This window comes from Mustela putorius, unplaced genomic scaffold (assembly GCF_011764305.1).
Source record: "Mustela putorius furo isolate JIRA1106 unplaced genomic scaffold, ASM1176430v1.1 tig00003859_pilon_pilon_pilon, whole genome shotgun sequence".
In the NCBI taxonomy this organism is placed as follows: Eukaryota; Metazoa; Chordata; class Mammalia; order Carnivora; family Mustelidae; genus Mustela; species Mustela putorius.
Genome location: NW_025422011.1, coordinates 31,132,728 through 31,150,326, shown reverse-complemented (window position 1 = coordinate 31,150,326; position 17,599 = coordinate 31,132,728). Strand labels below are relative to the sequence as shown.

The window sequence follows — 17,599 nt, the reverse complement described above, 5'->3', positions numbered from 1 at the left end:
CTACATCTGTATCTTTGGAGTAAATACCCAGTAGTGCAATTGCAGGGTCATAGGGAAGCTCTATTTTTAATTTCTTGAGGAATCTCCACACTGTTCTCCAAAGAGGCTGCACCAACTTGTATTCCTACCAACAGTGTAAGAGGGTTCCCCTTTCTCCACATCCCCTCCAACACATGTTGTTTCCTGTCTTGTTAATTTTGGCCATTCTAACTGGTGTAAGGTAATATCTCAATGTGGTTTTAATTTGAATCTCCCTGAGGGCTAGTGATGATGAACATTTTTTCATGTGTCTGATAGCCATTTGTATGTCTTCATTGGAGAAGGGTCTGTTCATATCTTCTGCCCATTTTTTGATATGATTGTCTGTTTTGTGTGTGTTGAGTTTGAGGTGTTTTTTATAGATCCTGGATATCAACCTTTTGTCTGTACTGTCATTTGCAAATATCTTCTCCCATTCCGTGGGTTGCCTCTTTGTTTTGTTGACTGTTTCCTTTGCTGTGCAGAAGCTTCTGATCTTGATGAAGTCCCAAAAGTTCATTTTTGCTTTTGTTTCCTTTGCTTTTGGAGACATATCTTGAAAGAAGTTGCTGTGGCTGATATTGAAGAGGTTACTGCCTATGTTCTCCTCTAGGATTCTGATGGATTCCTGTCCCACGCTGAGGTCTTTTATCCATTTTGAGTTTATCTTTGTGTATGGTGTAAGAGAATGGTTGAGTTTCATTCTTCTACATATAGCTGACCAGTTTTCCCAGCACCATTTATTGAAGAGACTGTCTTTTTTCCACTGTATATTTTTTCCTGTTTTGTCGAAGATTATTTGACCATAGAGTTGAGGGTCCATATCTGGGCTCTCTACTCTGTTCCACTGGTCTATGTGTCTGTTTTTATGCTAGTACCATGCTGTCTTGGTGATCACAGCTTTGTAGTAAAGCTTGGAATCAGGTAGTGTGATGCCCCCCGTTTTATTTTTGTTTTTCAACATTTCCTTAACGATTCGAGGTCTCTTCTGCTTCCATACAAATTTTTGGATTATTTGCTCCAGCTCTTTGAAAAATACCAGTGGAATTTTGATCAGAATGGCATTAAAAGTATAGATTGCTCTAGGCAGTACAAACATTTTAACAATGTTTATTCTTCCGATCCAAGAGCATGGAATGGTCTTCCATCTTTTAGCAACTTCTAAATATGCAAGAGTATTATTCACTGTGGTCACCATGCTATACATTATATTCCTGTGACTTACTTATTTTATAACTGGAAGCTCATAGCTTTTGACCCCCTTCACCCATGTTTCCCATCCCCACCCCCTGCCTCTGGCCACCACCAATCTGTTCTCTGTATCTACAAGCTTATTTTTCTTTCTTTCTCTTCCTTCCTTCCTCCCTCCCTCCCTCCCTTCCTTCCTCCCATCCTGTTTCTTTCTTTCTTCCTTCCTTCTTTCCTTCCTTCCTTTCTTTCTCTGGATTCCACATATATATAAGACCATATGGTATTTGTCTTTCTCTATCTGATTCATTTCACTTAGCATAATACCCTTGAGGTCCATCCATGCTGTTGTAAATGGCAAGATTTCATTTTTTTTAATGGCTGAATAACATTCCATTATAAATATATACACCACATTTTCTTTATTCATTTGCCCACCGGTGGATGCTTAAGTTGTTTCCTTATCTTGGCTATTGTAATAATATTGCAGTGAACATAGGAATGCATATATCTTATTAAGTCAACATATTTGTTTTCCCAGAAGTGGAATTGCTGGATCATATGGTACAGTATGAGGAACCTCCATACTGTTGTCTATAGTGGCTGCACCAATTTATATTCCCTTCAACACAAAGATTCTGTTTTCTCCACATCCTTGCCAATCCTCATTATTTTTTGTCATTTTGATAACAGCCATTCTGACTTGTATAAGGTGATATCTCATTGTGGTTTTGTTTTAGATTTCCCTGATGATGAGTGTCATTGAGCATTTTTTCATGTGTCTGTTGGCCATCTGGATGTTTTCCGTGAAAAAGTATCTATTCAGATATTCTGTCATTTTTAAATAGGATTGTTTGCTCTTAAGCTTTATGGTACTTTATATATTTTGGATATTCATCTCTTATCAGATATATGACTTGCAAATATTTTCTCCCATTCAGTAGATTGACTTTTCACTTCATTGATAGGTTTTCTTTCCTGTGCAGAATGTTCTTAGTTTGATGTATTTCTACTCGATCATTTCTGCTTTTTGCTTTTGCTTTTGGTGTCAAATTAAAAAATCATCACCAAGACCTATGCTAAGGAGCTTATGGTCTACATTTTCTTCTATGGGTTTTATGCGTTCAGGTCTTACATTCACGTCTTTAATACATTTTGAATTGATTTCTGTGTGTGGTGTAAGAAAATGGTCCAGTTTTGGCATGTGGCTTCCTAGTCTTCCCAATACCATTTTTTAAAGAGACTGTCCTTGGTCTGTTATATATTCTTGACTTTTTTGTTGTAAATTAATTGACTGTGTATGTGTGGGTTTATTTCTGGGCTCTCCATTCTGTTCCAATGACTCATGTCTGATTTTATGCCAATACCATACTGTTTTAATTTACAACTTTTCTTAAGTGCTATTTTAGCTAAATTTCACATAATGTAATATATAGCATATTTGTTATCATTCAGTTCAAAATATTTTCAAATCTCCAGTATAAATTCTTTTTGACCTATGAGTTATTTAGAAATGTTTCATAATTTCCAATATTTCTGTAATTTTTAGTTGTGGATTTCTAATTGAATTACATTGTGGTCAAAGAATACGCTCTATACGATATTAATCCTTGAAATTTGTTGAATCTTGTAGTTGTTAGATGGCAGGGCTCTCTATATCCCATTAGATTCAAGCTAGTAATGGTGTTGGTCTATCACTTACCTGGAGAAATTTAGTAAATTCTTTCACTACATCAGTGGAGCTATTGATGTCTCCTTATAATTCTGTCAACTTTTACTTTATATAAATCAAGTTTGCACAATTAGGTGCATAAAAGTTTATAATTGTTATATATTCCTGGTGAACTGTACATTGTAGAAATCTTTATTTGTGCTAAAATATGTTGTAATAATATTTTTTCTAATATTAATATAAGTATAGCAATTTTCTTTTCATTGACATTTGCCTGTTAATAATTTTTCTATACATTTAGATTTTAACCTTTCTGTATTTTAACATTTCAGACATGTTTCTTATAAATAGCTTACAGATAATTTAAAAAAATTATAATTTTAAAATGTTTGTCTTTTAACTTAGCCTGTGTAACTTAATGTATTTACTCATATATTTGGATTAATTTCTACCATCTCATATATTTTCTCTTTGTACCATCCCTTCTGTTTCTATTTCTCCATTTTCATATTTTATTTTCCCCCCCTACAACTCTGGAAGTTATACTTTATCTATGCTTTTCATGGCTTCCCTAGAAACTTTAATATGCTTATTTCATCAAAATTCAAAGTCAACCAGTATCCTTTCCATCCTCATTAACATATAGGCATTTAGAACACTCTAATTACAATCACCCTTTCCCAACTTATTTGCAATTGTCATCATGCATTGTGGTTTTAATCATCCCACAAGACATTACAATAGTGTTATTTACCATCAACAGTTCTTTAGATTTACTCATAAATTTACTACTTTTTGAGCTAAGTATTCTTCTCTTATTTCAGATTTCCTTCTGGGATAATTTTCCTTATACTTGAAGTGTACCCTTTATAATTTATTTTAGTGAAGATATGTTAGTGGCAAACTCTTGCAGTTTTTATGTTCTAGAAAATGATTTTCTTTTACCCTAGTTAAAAGATATTTTTATTGAGTCCATATATATACATATATATACACACACATATACATACATACATAAGCTCACAATTATTCTCTCTCAGAATATTTATTGTCCCATGGTCTTCTGGATTCCTTTTTTTTTATTTTCCACTGAAAAGTCACCTGTTATTCTATTATTACTTTTTTGGTAGTTTATCTTTTCCCTCTGACTGCTATCAGATTTTCTTTCTGCCTCTGGCATTCACTATAACATGTCTAAGTGTGAATATATTTGTATTTATCCTACTTTGGACAGGTTGGCTTTCTGAATCTGAGGACTGGCATCTTTTACGAGCTTGGGTACATTTTTAGTCATTATCTCTTCAAATATTGCTTTTACCTAATCCTCACTTTTTACCATCTCCATCGGAATTCTAAGATGTTTAGACACTTTTCCACAATTCTACCTGTCTTTCAGTCTCTTTCTCTTTCTCTCTCTCTCTCTTTTTTTTTCTTATTTCTTTCTTTGTATTTCTGGGCTGATTTTGAATAATTTCTTTAGGTCTATTTCCCAATGTACTATTTTTTCCTTTAACAATGTCCGTCTGAACATTTAATCAATCCATTAAGCTTTTAATTTCCATTTTTGTTTTAATTTTTTATTTTTTAAAGAATGAGAAGGAGCACAAGTGGGAGGAAGGGCAGAGGGAAAGGGAGAGAGCAACTCAAACAGACTCCCCACTGAGCGTGGAGCCCACCAGGGGCTCCATTACATGACTCCATCACATAACCTGAGCCAAAACCAAGAGTCAGTTGGGTGTTCAACTCCACCCAGGCATCCCCATTTTTATATTTATTATGTTTGGGATTCTATTTTTATCCCAATATGACTGGTCTTTTTCATAGTCTCTTTCTTCTTATTTATTTTTCCAATCTCTTATTTATTTAAAGATTTATTTACTTGAGAGAGAGAGAGAGAGGGAGAGTCAGAGGCACACAGAGAGGGTGGTCAGATGCTTAACTGACGGAGCCACCCAGGCGCCCCACCCATCTGCTATTTTTTTTAAACCTAGTATACAACTTATTTCATATCCTGCATCTGATAGAATCAATGCTTGAGGATTTTGTAGAACAAATTGGGCTGTCCAGTGCTTTTGCTTCTGGTGCATTTTTTTTCCCCTTGTCTTGTGATTTTTTTAAAAAGGTGAATTCACATTCCTTGAAACTCTGGCCGTGGGAAGTTTTATAGCCTGGGTTAAAGGGGTCTTTCCCCAGAGAGGGTTTGTATACATTTTTGTAGATGCCTAAGAACTTCCAACAACTTTAAGTTAAATTCTGCTCTTGAGATTTTCTGGACCATGAAGTATTTTGATTTTATGTTATAAATCCAAGGGAGGGATTCACAAAGGAGAATTTTTCTTCTCTTCTCATCATAAAATTGAGGAAGGCAATTTTTACCCTAACTCTGGGGGTGAGGGTGGGAGTATTTCTAGCTCATCTTACACAGAGATAATTGGTCTTTGGAGTACTAGTTTTGTGAGAGGTAAAATGGGGAATCAGGGGATTATTATATGAGACTCTTCATGTTGGGAAACCCTGAGGCTTTGTATCCTGTCCTCTGTACTCCATGAAATTAAGAAATCATAAGCCTAAAGTCACCAGGTTCTTCATACTTTCTCTAGGTTCCTATTTTTTTTTTCCAAAGATTTTATTTATTTATCAGAGAGAGGGGGGGGGAGAGAGTAAGCACAGGCAGACAGAATGGCAGGCAGAGGCAGAGGGAGAAGCAGGCTCCCTGCCGAGCAAGGAGCCCGATGTGGGACTTGATCCCAGGACGCTGGGATCATGACCTGAGCCGAAGGCAGCTGCTTAACCAACTGAGCCACCCAGGCGTCCCTATAGGTTCCTATTTTCACTCATGTTTTGGTCTCAGTATTAATTTCCTTGGGTTGTTATAACAACGCAACACAGGCGGGTTCTCTTAAAACCACAGATTTATTCTCTCACAAATCTAGAGGCTAGAAGTCTGAAATCAGGTGTTGACAGGACCATGCTCTTTCTAAAGCCTTAGGGCAGGATCTTGCCTTGCCTCTTCCAGCTTCTGGTGGCCCCAGGCCTTCCCTGGCATTACTCCAATCTGCCTCTGCCTTCACATGGTCATCCTCCCTCTGAGCCTGTCTGTACCCAAATTTTCCTTCTAAAAACACCAGTCATATTGGATTAGGGCCACTGTAACATAGTATGACCTCATCTTCACCTGATTAACATGGGCAAAGACCCAATTTCCAATGAGATCATATTCACCTGGATGGAAGGTTAGAACTTCAACATATATTTGAGGGCAGTCAACTCCATTTATTTATTGTCTCCAATAATTTCTTAATTTCTTACCACCTCTTGAATGCTCTCTTATATATTCTAGCATATTTGTAGCCATCATCTATACAATCTTTCTCTCTCCTATTCAACGTCCTCTTATTATCTCGCTCTTTTCATTCTGCTTGCCCATAGCAACTCTCTTCTTTTCCCCACTGAGTTGTGGAAGTAGAAATCAGAAAAAAAAAAAAGACTTATTAGAAAGGAGCACAAATTAAGAATAGGGACTCAGTAGACATGATTGTGAAGAGAGTAGAAGGAATTACTGCATGGTCACTGTAATCATTTTGCGGGGGATGCTCATAGGATTTTTATCCTAGATATTCTGTGGTATATCTCTCTAGGCGTTCCCATCACAAAGATCTGGGGTTGAATCTTTTCTCTACCACTTATAAGTTGTATGCATACATAAACTCTTAATTTCACCATTCCCTCATCTGAATAAAAGGAGTCTTCTAATAAGAACTACTTTTTAGGGATGTAGACGGATGGCATAGTTAGCTGCCAGAGCAGGTTGCGAATAACTGTGCAAACAACTCTGGGTTCCAAATGGGTAAGGACTTGGAATAAGTTGCCTCTGACTCAAAGAGGTGAGAAAAACAAGGTCTGTCTTTTTTACAAACAATCCTGTGGAATCATTGCACCTTGTCTAGGGGGATCCTAGATAAGGAAGGGGAGGCACTCAGATGTGAACTCACAAAACACGAAAGAAAGGCACTAACAGCCCCACAAAATGTGCAAATCTATTTCGGGGACGACGAGCAGTTCTGCATCCCTTTAAGGAGAGCCTGGAATTCAAATGAACTAGCTCCTCCTCGTCTGCCGCTCTGCCAGACAACAGGCTGTTGGGTCCCTGCTTGAAAAACCATCTTTCCTTCAATGACCACAACGTGCCATCATCTCTGTCAAGCAGGAGGGAGGAGATGGAGAAAAAGAAATGCCAGGCAATGTTTTGCACTGTATTTTACAACCTGAACACAAAACCCAAAGATTTTTGCCACATATTTGAAAGCCTCACCCAAGCCCACACTCCAGAGCAGCTTTCTCATCGAGGCACAGAGAAGCCAGATATCTCCCACGGCCCCATGACTGCGTGTGCGAAGAGTGAGAAGCAGAGCTCACGCGTCTAACTCCTCTTGGTCCCCGAACATCTTTACCCAGAGAGCACGCATATGGGAGGGGGTTCTGCCAATTTCTGGCAGCAGCTCCTAGTGAAAAATAGTATGTTTGGGGGCGATCATTTATCCAGGAGTGGTGCTGAAATGAGATGGTGAAGAAATGAGTGATGTAGGGAGAGCTGGAGAGGCCAGGGAGCTGGAGAGGCCAGGGAGACAATGCGGGCTCTGTCCTCTGTGAGTCCGTTAGCTCCCCACGAAGCCCAGGCATTCTAATGGCCTTCAAAGCAATTTCCCTTTGCTTCAGTGAATATGGGTGTCTAAAAGCATTTTCTAAGCTCAGCTTTGGACAAGCTGCTCCTGCTGCCAGTCGTCAGAGCCCTAGGATTACACGTCTGGGCAATAAGTGCAGCCCACACGGGGCTGGTCAGGCCCCTGCAGATGTTGTGAGATGGTCCGTGGAGGTGACCTGTCTCCCTTTGAGGCAGGGCGAGGTCTGTCCAGGGTCAGCTGGCTGCCCAGTGGGGTAGGAGGTCTAAGGAAGTTAGAGTTAAGAGGAGGGTGGACCCAAGCTGGAGTCCTTGAGTCGGAACTGGAGACACAGACGCTAAAAAAAAAGAGGCAAGAGTGGGGTCATAGGTCAGAACCAGCCAGATGTTGCAGTGGTCTTCGTGGAGGGCTGACAGGGAGGAGGGATATCTTGGATGATTTCCACAAACTCCAGCAGGTTCAAGGTCCTTTCCAAGGGCTGCCACAGAGGGGATGTGTCAGGCTGCTTAAAATTAAGATCCCCATGGATAGGACAAGGGGGTCCACTGTGGAGATAAGCCACAGCTTGAATGTTGGGGTTTCTGTGAGGATAAGACCACAACCCAGGCAGATGGGTGGGTTTCCCTCTAGGATGAGGTCCTTCATTGTGTCTCTTATCACTTTCCTGCTGACTACCATGGGACCTCATGCGTCCTTCAGACGTGATAGAGATGGGGAGTCATTTTCGGGTTCTCTTTACATGGGCCCAGGAGAAAAAGTCAGAGCCTAGAAAATGTTCCTATGGTCCTATGGGATAAGAAATTAAATGATGCCTGTTGTGGATTCGCATCATGTGTTGATAGTTGAAAAAGGCCCTCTAATTTGGGGCAGGATGGTGGCTACCTCTAGAAGAATCGGACAAGGTATGAACAGGTCTGAGTATCTGACCAGCATGTGTTGGGGTCAGGAAACAGAATAGAGTGAGCCTGGCTGTGTTTTGGTCTTATGCCCCATAAGTTTATTTCCCTATAGCCCTCTTTTTCTTTTCTTTTCTTTTTTAAGAATTTATTTATTTATTTGAGAGAGAGAGAGATTGAGAGAGAGAACATGAATGGGGGGAGGGGCAGAGAGGGGGGTGGGAATCAGGCTCCCCACTGAGCAGGGAGTTAGATGCCGGGCTCCACCCACGATCCAGGACCCTGGATCATGAACTAAGCCAAAGGCAGATGCTTAACTGACTGAGTCCTCAGGTGCCCCCCGTAGCCCTCTCTTGACAAAGTCTTTAGGAAAGCTCTCTGGGCTACTATTGTAGAGGAGCCAGAGAATATCAGAGTGAGAAATCCCAAGAGGAGGTGACTCTGAGGGGAAGTGACTCTGAAGGTCACTCTGATCCAACCACCCCTTGATGCCAGCAGGTTTCTTCCTGGAGCACACTTTTGCTCAGCCCCGAGAAACCTATGTTTGGTTTTAACAAAGAGGTTCTTCCCATAGTAGGGAGCTTGAATCTCCCATGTCCCCAGCCCTAGCCAAAACAATTTCTGAAGTCCTTTTCTTCCTCCAAATTCTATAGGTCCCCTGCCTGCCCCCAAGCAGCCCTGATCACACACATGGAGCAAGGTTAAGAACTAGACATTCAGAATGCATCTGTCACCCTCATCCTTTCCTCCGTTTCTCCACCCCCTAGACTCATTCATCTCTCCCGAGAGCTGAGCCAAGTCCTCTGGGCGGGAACTCTTGCTTACCCTGATCCCCAGCTCAACATTCTCGCCTCCATAGACCTCCATGCCTTCGTCCAGTAGGCCAATCTCCTGGAAGTACTGCCGGTCCACAATAAAGCAGCCGATGAGGGCAGGGCTCCTGCAGGGGTGTGGAGAGACAGGCCAGCAGTTAGCAGAAGGGCTGCTTCCTGGGCACAGCCAAAGGAGTTCCAGCAGCGGGGCCTTCCTATAGGAGAATCTGTTCCTCTCCCTTCGTTTGCCCCCAGAGCTGGTATGGACCTTGTTCTCTGAGTGGCCCGCCCACCTTGAAGGCCCACCTTCACCAGCTGCTTTAGGGGGGCTGTTTCTTTGGGGGACGGGGGAGGGCACAGCAGAGAGCTCCTGTCCTGGGGCCAGTTGTCATTCCAGATGGTGCTGAAATGGGTAGACAGTCCAGGGGAGGAGTGTTCAACCCCCCAGCCTGGCCTGAGTGTCTGCGTCTCCGGCTACCCTGACGCCTGAGCTCTGAACCACACAGCCAGTCTCTGTTTCTACCTGAGCACCCACACTAACGTCCCCTGCTTATGTTCCTCACATAAACCTTGGTTCACTTGGAAAGATTAGTTGGGGCTTTGGAGAGCATGGTAAATGATGTGGATTTTATCTGGAGGTAAAGGACTGTCAGTGAGGAATTTTAAGCAGACTTTGTTATGAGCAGAAATAAGTCAGTCAGAGGAAGACAGATACCCTATGATTTCACTCATACATGGGATTTAAGAAACAAAATAAGTGAACAAAGAAAAAAAAAAAAGAAACCAAAAAAAACAGACACTTAAATAGAGAGAACAGATTTGTGCTTTTGAAAAGAACCCTCAGGCAGCTGTGGGGTGACTGACCGGAAGAGGCTGGTAGAAAGAGGAATCCAGTTGGGAAGCTTGCTGCTATGTCTGGTGAGACATAATGAGGTCCTTGACCAGAGGATCGGGAATGGTAAGAAGGATTGTTTAAAGTCTTATTTTAATGTAAACCCACAGAACTTAGACACAGATGAACAGGTGAGAGAGAGGGAGGAATTGGGATGCCAGCTTGCTTATGGCTTGGGTGATGGTGGGGTGGGGACCACCCATCAACACGGGCCATAGAGAAAAAGCTTCTTCCTTTCAGAAGGAAGAAGCATTCCCTATTAGGAAAACTGATCTGAAGGTGCCTGTGGGACCCTAGGGGGAGAGAGCCTCCAGGTGGGGCTGAGTGGAGGGCCTGGGTCTCAGGCCGGAGCCACACATCAACAGCCAGTGAGTGCAGGAGCCGGAGGGCCTTTCCTGAGTGAGAGAGTGAGCATGGGGCTCAGTGGCTGTGGGCAGGTGCCGGGTGAGGCACAGGACTTCACCAGGAGTGATTCATCTTAGGAGAATCAGCATGAACGCACGGGGGCTGCGTCTCTGCTGAGACCATGAACTTGCACAAAGGACTTTGAATTGTTCCACCACACACAGCTACCATCTCTAGCCCTTGTATAGCATCTTATCAGGGGGTGGCTGAAGGAGTTGGGGTCGGGGAGGGGAAGAAAGAAAAAGAGAAATGATGGATCCTCAGCTATAAGAAAACTGTCAGTCACATGCAAATGGACCCATCTTTGAAACTGGAAACTCATCAAGGTGGAGAAAGAGCTCTTTCGAAGGTCGTCGCTTTGGACAATGCCCGTGCAGGAGGCTGCTCCGGTGGAGACAAGAGCCTTGGGCTCCCTGCTTCACCTCCTCCTTTCAAATCACAGCATTTTATTCTGGATGGGCTCACATTCCATAGACCATGGGCAGCCAGGGCAGTAAATGCACTTCAATCCACTCCCCCTAAACTAGGCTGAGTTCCTGCTCTAACGGAGGATGCTTGACCCTGTCCTTGGAGGGGCCCGCTAATGAGGACAACCCTTTGCCTGTCTGTGTGTTCCTGAGAAAAGTTTCCTAGACTCCTGGAGCCTCCGATTCCATATCTACGGAACAGAATCAACCATAACCTCACATGGATTGAATGAAATAATATAAAACCTTGAAAACCTGTGGGGATAGTGGTGCCTTGAAAAATCATTTAAAAAGATGCACTTGTGGGGCACCTGGGTGGCTCAGTGGGTTAAAGCCTCTGCCTTCAGCTCAGGTCATGATCCCAGGGTCCTGAGATCGAGTCCCACATTGGGCTCTCTGCTCAGCAGGGGGCCTGCTTCCTCCTCTCTTCTCTGCCTGCCTCTCTGCCTACTTATGATCTCTGTCTGTCAAATAAATAAATAAAATCTTAAAAAAAAAAAAAAGATGCACTTGCACATTGAAAAAGCCCAGAGAATCCCTTCTTTAAACACACGGTGATTTAAAAGCAGCAGGGTGGGCAGAGTCAAGTCTCAACCTTGTCCTTGACATCCTGAAAATGTTGAATATTTCAACATGGTGCTCTAAGACATGCAGGAAGGGGCCTTCCCCATTTGGCCAAACCCACTCAGGGGAACAGCATACTCTAAAACAGTTGCTGTGCCATGAGCATAGGACACTTCGGATGGTCTGTTCCTTATTAACCAGCTGGGGTGTGAAGTGGACCCAATCAGCCTGAACCTGTTATTGGGTTATACCCTGCCTCATTCCCCAAAGGATTAGAGATAGCTTACAAAAAATGTACAATACCATGAAAAACAAAATACATAAATGCCTGAAAAGGCCAAAAGTTTACAACAAATTGGGCCTAGTTAGAATGCAGCATTAGGTCCTCCTTGACAGTCCTTAAAGGAGACTCACAAAATTGATGCTAAGCTTCCTGGCAGCCAAGGTGAAAATGAACAAACGTGTCTTAGAAATACATTTAGAGTTCCCACATGAAAATATACTCATTCCTTGGGGCTAGCAAGATTTTCTTTGACTAGCAGTCAGTCTGAAAGAAATTTCTCATGTCAGTCTTTGTAGAGGTCACTTTGGGATATAGTGAACAACCTCTCAAAAGACATCACTGTATTTTTAATTTTTTTTTAGAATGTTAGTCCCCATACAGTACATCACTAGTTTTTGATGTAGTGTTCTATGATTCATTGTTTGCATATAACACCCAGGGCTCCAAGCAATATGTGCCTTCCTTCATACCCATCACCGGGCTCACCCTTCTGAAACCCTCAGTTTGTTTCCCAGAGCCCATAGTCTCTCATGGTTCATCTCCCCCTTTGATTTCCCTCTCATTTTCCCCTTCCTTCTCCTAATGTCCTCCATGCTATTTCTTGTGTTCCACATACATGTGAAATCATATGATAACTGTCTATCTCTGCTTCATTTATTTCACTCAGTATAATCCCCTCCAGTCCCATCCATGTCAATGCAAGTGGTGGGTGGGTATTCATCCTTTCTGATGGCTGAGTAATATTCCATTGTGTATATGGACCACCCCACAGATACAGATGTAGCGAAAAGAAGGGCCACATGCACCTCAGTGTTCAAAGATGTCACTTTAGAATGCAATAGTATCTCTGGGCTCTTTTCCTAGCTTACATCATGTGGACATAGCACTGACGTACAGCCCCAAAGAAACAGGAGCCAAAGTGGGCAAGGTATATTTGTATAATCCACAGCTTTCTGTGGGGTTATCTTCATCTAGGGATAAAACCAATACAGTTCTTCCCCCAAAACTTCCATGAATATAATTTCTCTTGGCCAAATTTTTGACAAGAATTAGGTGATGAAAACTTTGAGGCTGAGATGATATTCTCTGTCAAGGGTAGAACACTGGTTTACTATGACTAGGCCAACACATTTCAAGATGAGCAGAACAAAGCAGGTAATATCAGTGCAGTCTTCGGCAAGAATTCTCCTTGCATGACAGCAAGGATCTTCCTTCCAGGATCATTCAGCATGCTGAGGCACAATTCCAGCCATGCCAGTTCTGAGCTCAACTGGGGGTGTCTACAAGGATGACAACTCGATGTGGGATCTAGCTGACCTAGGTTTGGATCCTGGCTCCACTGCCCATAGCCTTTGACAGAGCCATTCTCCTTCCTCTGTCTTATGGGTTTTCCCCATCTTATAAAACAAGGGTGACACAATGAGCTGTCACAAGGTTATAATGAGAAGCAAATGAGACCATGTGTGGGAAAGGCCCTTGCACACCGTGACCTCTGAACAAATATTTCACAACACAGTATTGTGGCAGGGGCTAACAGGGGGGTAACAGAGATAACTGCAGGAAAGCTAGATAGTTCTCTTCCACCCGGTTTTAAATATGAATGTAGTTTTTTTTTCTTCTGGCAAGGAAGGATATGATCTCAGATAATAATCACCCATTTTCAATTAGATTTTTTCATAATCTTTCTCCCTCATGTAATACAAAGCAACATCAGTTTCTAATCTCCTCTTTCATTCTAAGAATAGTCCCCTAGGCCACCTCTGGTGTCATCTCTGTGTTTAATGGGCAAGACTTTGCAGAGAGCATAAAGGTACCTGGTCTGTGATTAACCAGACAGAAATAAGGACTGGTGGGGTGGCTGTTGCAGGAGTCCTGACCCAGAGAACAGAGGAGTCATCTGGAGTCTGTGAAGGCAACAGTGAAGGCAAAAAGAGCTTGTCATCCTTGAAATGCAGTTTGAAGCCACTTTTAATGGACTCTTACAGGATAAACTCAAATAGTGGTGAGAGATCCAAGCTGTTGTGGGGTCCGATCTTGCCTCTCTGGCCCTCGGGCCTCATGGCATGGGGCTGCCTCCTCATGCTCCTCCCTGCAAAGGTCCCTTTATACTTCCTCTGTGTCCGTGAACTTACACTGTGTCTTCAACTATGAGTGCTCCTGCCCCAACTTTGCAATCTACTATTTGCACTTAAAAACAAGTACAAATCCTAGTCTCCAAAAAAGATTCTCCCCACTTTCCACACAGTTTCCTCCAGCAATCATTTGCTATTCTAATTATTTTGTCTGTCCTCACCAGACTGCAGGCTTTTGGGGGTAGGAACTGCATCTTAATCACTCTGGATCCCCGGCATCCGGCACAACTGTTGGCCCCCAACAGGTGTCCCATGGTCATGTGCTGAAATGAGTAATTTTGAGCCTCTGAGTGGATTCTGGGTGCCATGGTTCTACAGAAAGGGCCTGTAAGTGGTGACTGAAGGTCATTTGTAATTCCCTTCCAACCCCCATCCTGTCATCCCACAGTGGGGCTGGAATTTGGGGAATAGGGCTTGAGTTGGGAAGGGAGCCCCTGCATGGAAGATAAGGTGGAGAGACCCATGGGTAAGGACACATTACCTGATAGGGGCGGTGGAGTTCTCCAGCTTCCACCAGGCCTTGGGGGGGTTTAGGTAGCGACACCACAGCTCCCAGTCAAAGCCCTGGGCGGCCAGTGGGTACTCTTCTATCTCAAAGTTGTCATATTTGATGTTGTCAAAGGATGGCGAGATGATGCGTTTCCGGTTCTCCTTTATGCGTGTGAGCACAGGTTCAGCCCTGAGCAAGAGGGAGGGAGAGAAGGGTCACTCCTTCAGAGGTGGGTAAATACCAGACTGGTGACCCCGATGCTCCTTCCCCCGCAGAAAAAGGCAAAAAGCCACCTGGCTCTCTGCTTCAGCAGGTTTCCTGGCCTCCTGGGAAGGAGCCCCTGTTTAATCTCCACCCCTCCACCCCACTCCTGCAGCACGTCCTGGGCTGAGCTGAGAGACCATTAGTGCCTTAGATCCTTATGTCTGTTTGATTTCCCTTTTTCCACTAGAAAAAAAAAATCTTAAGGCCTAAGCAAGAAGAAAGGAGGAGATCTGAGGTTCCATGGGAAGCTTTCAACTTGGGCTTTGATTTTGCTAAAATTCATTGTATCAAGCAGGAGGAAAAGGCAGATGAGGATGGCAGAGCCATGGAGGTGAGAACAAACGTATTTTCACCAGTTACTCATGGCTGCTTCCGTCCTCCAGACATGCCACCCCATCCCACCGGTTCTCCACTGCCCACGGAGAGGTGGGGAGGAGGGCTTTCCAAGGAGCCAGGAGGCCCCAATGGACACCAGGCAAGTAAAGTGTTTGCAGACAGGAATGATGAGCTTCTTATTAATAATGCATTTGTTGCATAATTGTTTATTCAAATCAGCTTGAAATAGTAAGTGTCCCTCTCCTCTTCTGGCCATAAATCCAATGAAAATGCTTTTTAAATAGTCACAAATGGCAAGCGGGGACTTCAACTATAAAAAACGGCTTCATTGCAGCCTTAATTTGAGTGTGTTATGTAAAACTCTGCCCAAATCTAGCCATGTGGTGTGCATGCCCGGCGGCTCCTTCCTATTAAGGGCCCTCCTCACCCTTGCTCTCTGCAAAGCCACACACAGTGGGCTGGCCAGAGTGCACCCTCCAGCCCTGCCGGGATATCGGGGTCAGGTGCCCCATCCCTGCTTGGCTGCAGCCACGGAGGCCATATACATTTTGTTTTGCCCCACGCAGCCGCCGAGCAGCCCTCACCAGAGAAAGGAAATTTTTTTGAGACCCAGTTTCACCAGTAGGGAAAGTCTGAGATTCTATGCTACGCCTGGCAGGGCATTTTGGGGAAGGGGGGATCCCACCTGATGACATCAAGCTACCTTCTCCCCCTCTGACCACTGGGCCTTGACCCTGTCTGTATGGTTGGGCTCCTGCCTCAAGTCTGGTCCAGCTGTCCCTTGCTGGACACTTGCACTGTGCTTAGCTGGGCTGGCACTCTCAGCTTGGCCCTTAGCATTTACCTTCTCCCAGACCCTGCCTCCTAGAGAGAAGCCACTAGCCAGGGTCACACCCAATGTCACCATACCCTTGAGACACTGTGCATTGGTCTGCTGACCCCCGGCTCTCCCCAACCTCGAAGGGCTGGCCTGTTGCCTACATCAGTCATACATCCGATTTCAGCTGTTTCCACAGTTCTCTCCTTTCCCCCACTATGACTGAGATCCCAGCATGCTTTGTACTCCTTTGAGCCACAGCCCAGGACCACCCTGGGACTCATCTTCCTCTCCTGATGGCACTTACCAGCCCACATTGAACTCCACATGGGCATCGAAGAGGGCCACTACAGGGGCAGTGGCCACCCTCCAGCCGCTGACTCGGGAGCGGATGAGGCCTTCCTGCTTGCTGTGACGCACGACTTTGATGAAACCCGGCTTCTGGCCATTTACCTTGTCCACATACTCTGTCAGTTTCTCCTTCAGTTCCTCTGGAGGGGGAGAAAATGCATCATTAGCATAGCGGGGAAGGTGCAATGAAGATATTCACCCTCTTAGGGTGAACGGACTCCCCCACAGAGAGGCTGGAGGGTCCATTTCCCTCCCCAGGTCCCCTTCATGTTCCCCAGGATGGCCAGCGCCACTCAGCTTCAAAGGGAAACAGTTTGTACTAAGCTCGGCAACTCGCACAGGACCGCGTGCTTCACAAGCCCTGTCTATTGAATCCTCACAACCGGCCCACGGGAGAATGGGGCTCAGAAGAGTTTCTCAGTTTGTCCGATGCCACGCAGCTCGTGAGTGGCGCGGGCTGGTTTCAAGCCGGGTCTAAAGACTTCCAAAGCCATATTCTTCTCATCAGCTCAGTGGCCTCTTTCTTCCCCAATGCCCTCCACTGGAGCTCCTCTAATGCTCAAAGAAAGCTTCCATCGACGAAGATTAGATCGCCTGCCTAATATACTGCCTGGATCGCCATCTTTCCAGGAAGTGGAGGACCAGGCATTATGCCATGTGAGCAGTTGGTATTGGGTTGTTGCCTGCCGTTGCCTGGCTAAGCATCTGATTCCCCTGCTTCATAATGTAAACGGCTCCTGCCACCCCCTTGCCTCCCAGCTAGTGACAGCACAGCAGCCACATTCATTGGGTCTTCCACAGAAGTTCAGGCAATAGCCCACGACACCCCTCCCCCCAGAATGACCCAGGTGGGCTGCATTCTCCTACCTGCAACCACTGCATCTCCCCAGGACTCTGTTTCTCTTTGTCTGTATTCTCCTGGACTGCCCATTTGGGTGCCCTCCTCCACCTTCTCAGCCCGCTCATGCCCAGGCCCTGGGACAGACCCACTTGGGCTGAGCCTCATCCCTATCAGAAGGCCGTAGGAGCAGGGCGCCTGGGTGGCTCACTTGGTTAAGCGATCACCTTTGGTTCAGGTCATGATCCTGGAGTCCCAGGATTGAGTCCCACATCAGGCTCCCTGCTCTACAGAAAGTCTGCTTCTCCTTCTGACCCTCCTCCTTCTCATGCTCTCTCTCTCTCTCATTCTCTCTCAAATAAATAAACAAAATCTTTAAAAAAAAAAAAAAGAAGAAGAAGATAGTAGGAGCTCTGTGCCCCTTGGTGCCCAGTCTGGGGCCCAACCAGACCAGCACGGCACTGTGACAAAAGGGTATGAGGTAGCAGGCACAGT

At 44.4% G+C, this 17,599-nt stretch overlaps 1 protein-coding gene across 2 annotated transcripts in view; it reads right to left on the bottom strand.

Annotated features, from left to right (window-relative positions):
- GALNT18 (polypeptide N-acetylgalactosaminyltransferase 18) overlaps nt 1-17,599 on the bottom strand; it is a 350,253-nt gene that overhangs the window by 96,545 nt on the left and 236,109 nt on the right. For both annotated transcript variants that reach the window (XM_004751990.3, XM_013055819.2), the window contains exons 4-6: nt 16,223-16,406; nt 14,490-14,687; nt 9,279-9,393 (exon numbers count right to left, since the gene is read on the bottom strand). In XM_004751990.3, the coding sequence (XP_004752047.1) occupies nt 9,279-9,393; nt 14,490-14,687; nt 16,223-16,406 (497 nt within the window). The remainder of the gene's footprint in view (nt 1-9,278; nt 9,394-14,489; nt 14,688-16,222; nt 16,407-17,599) is intronic.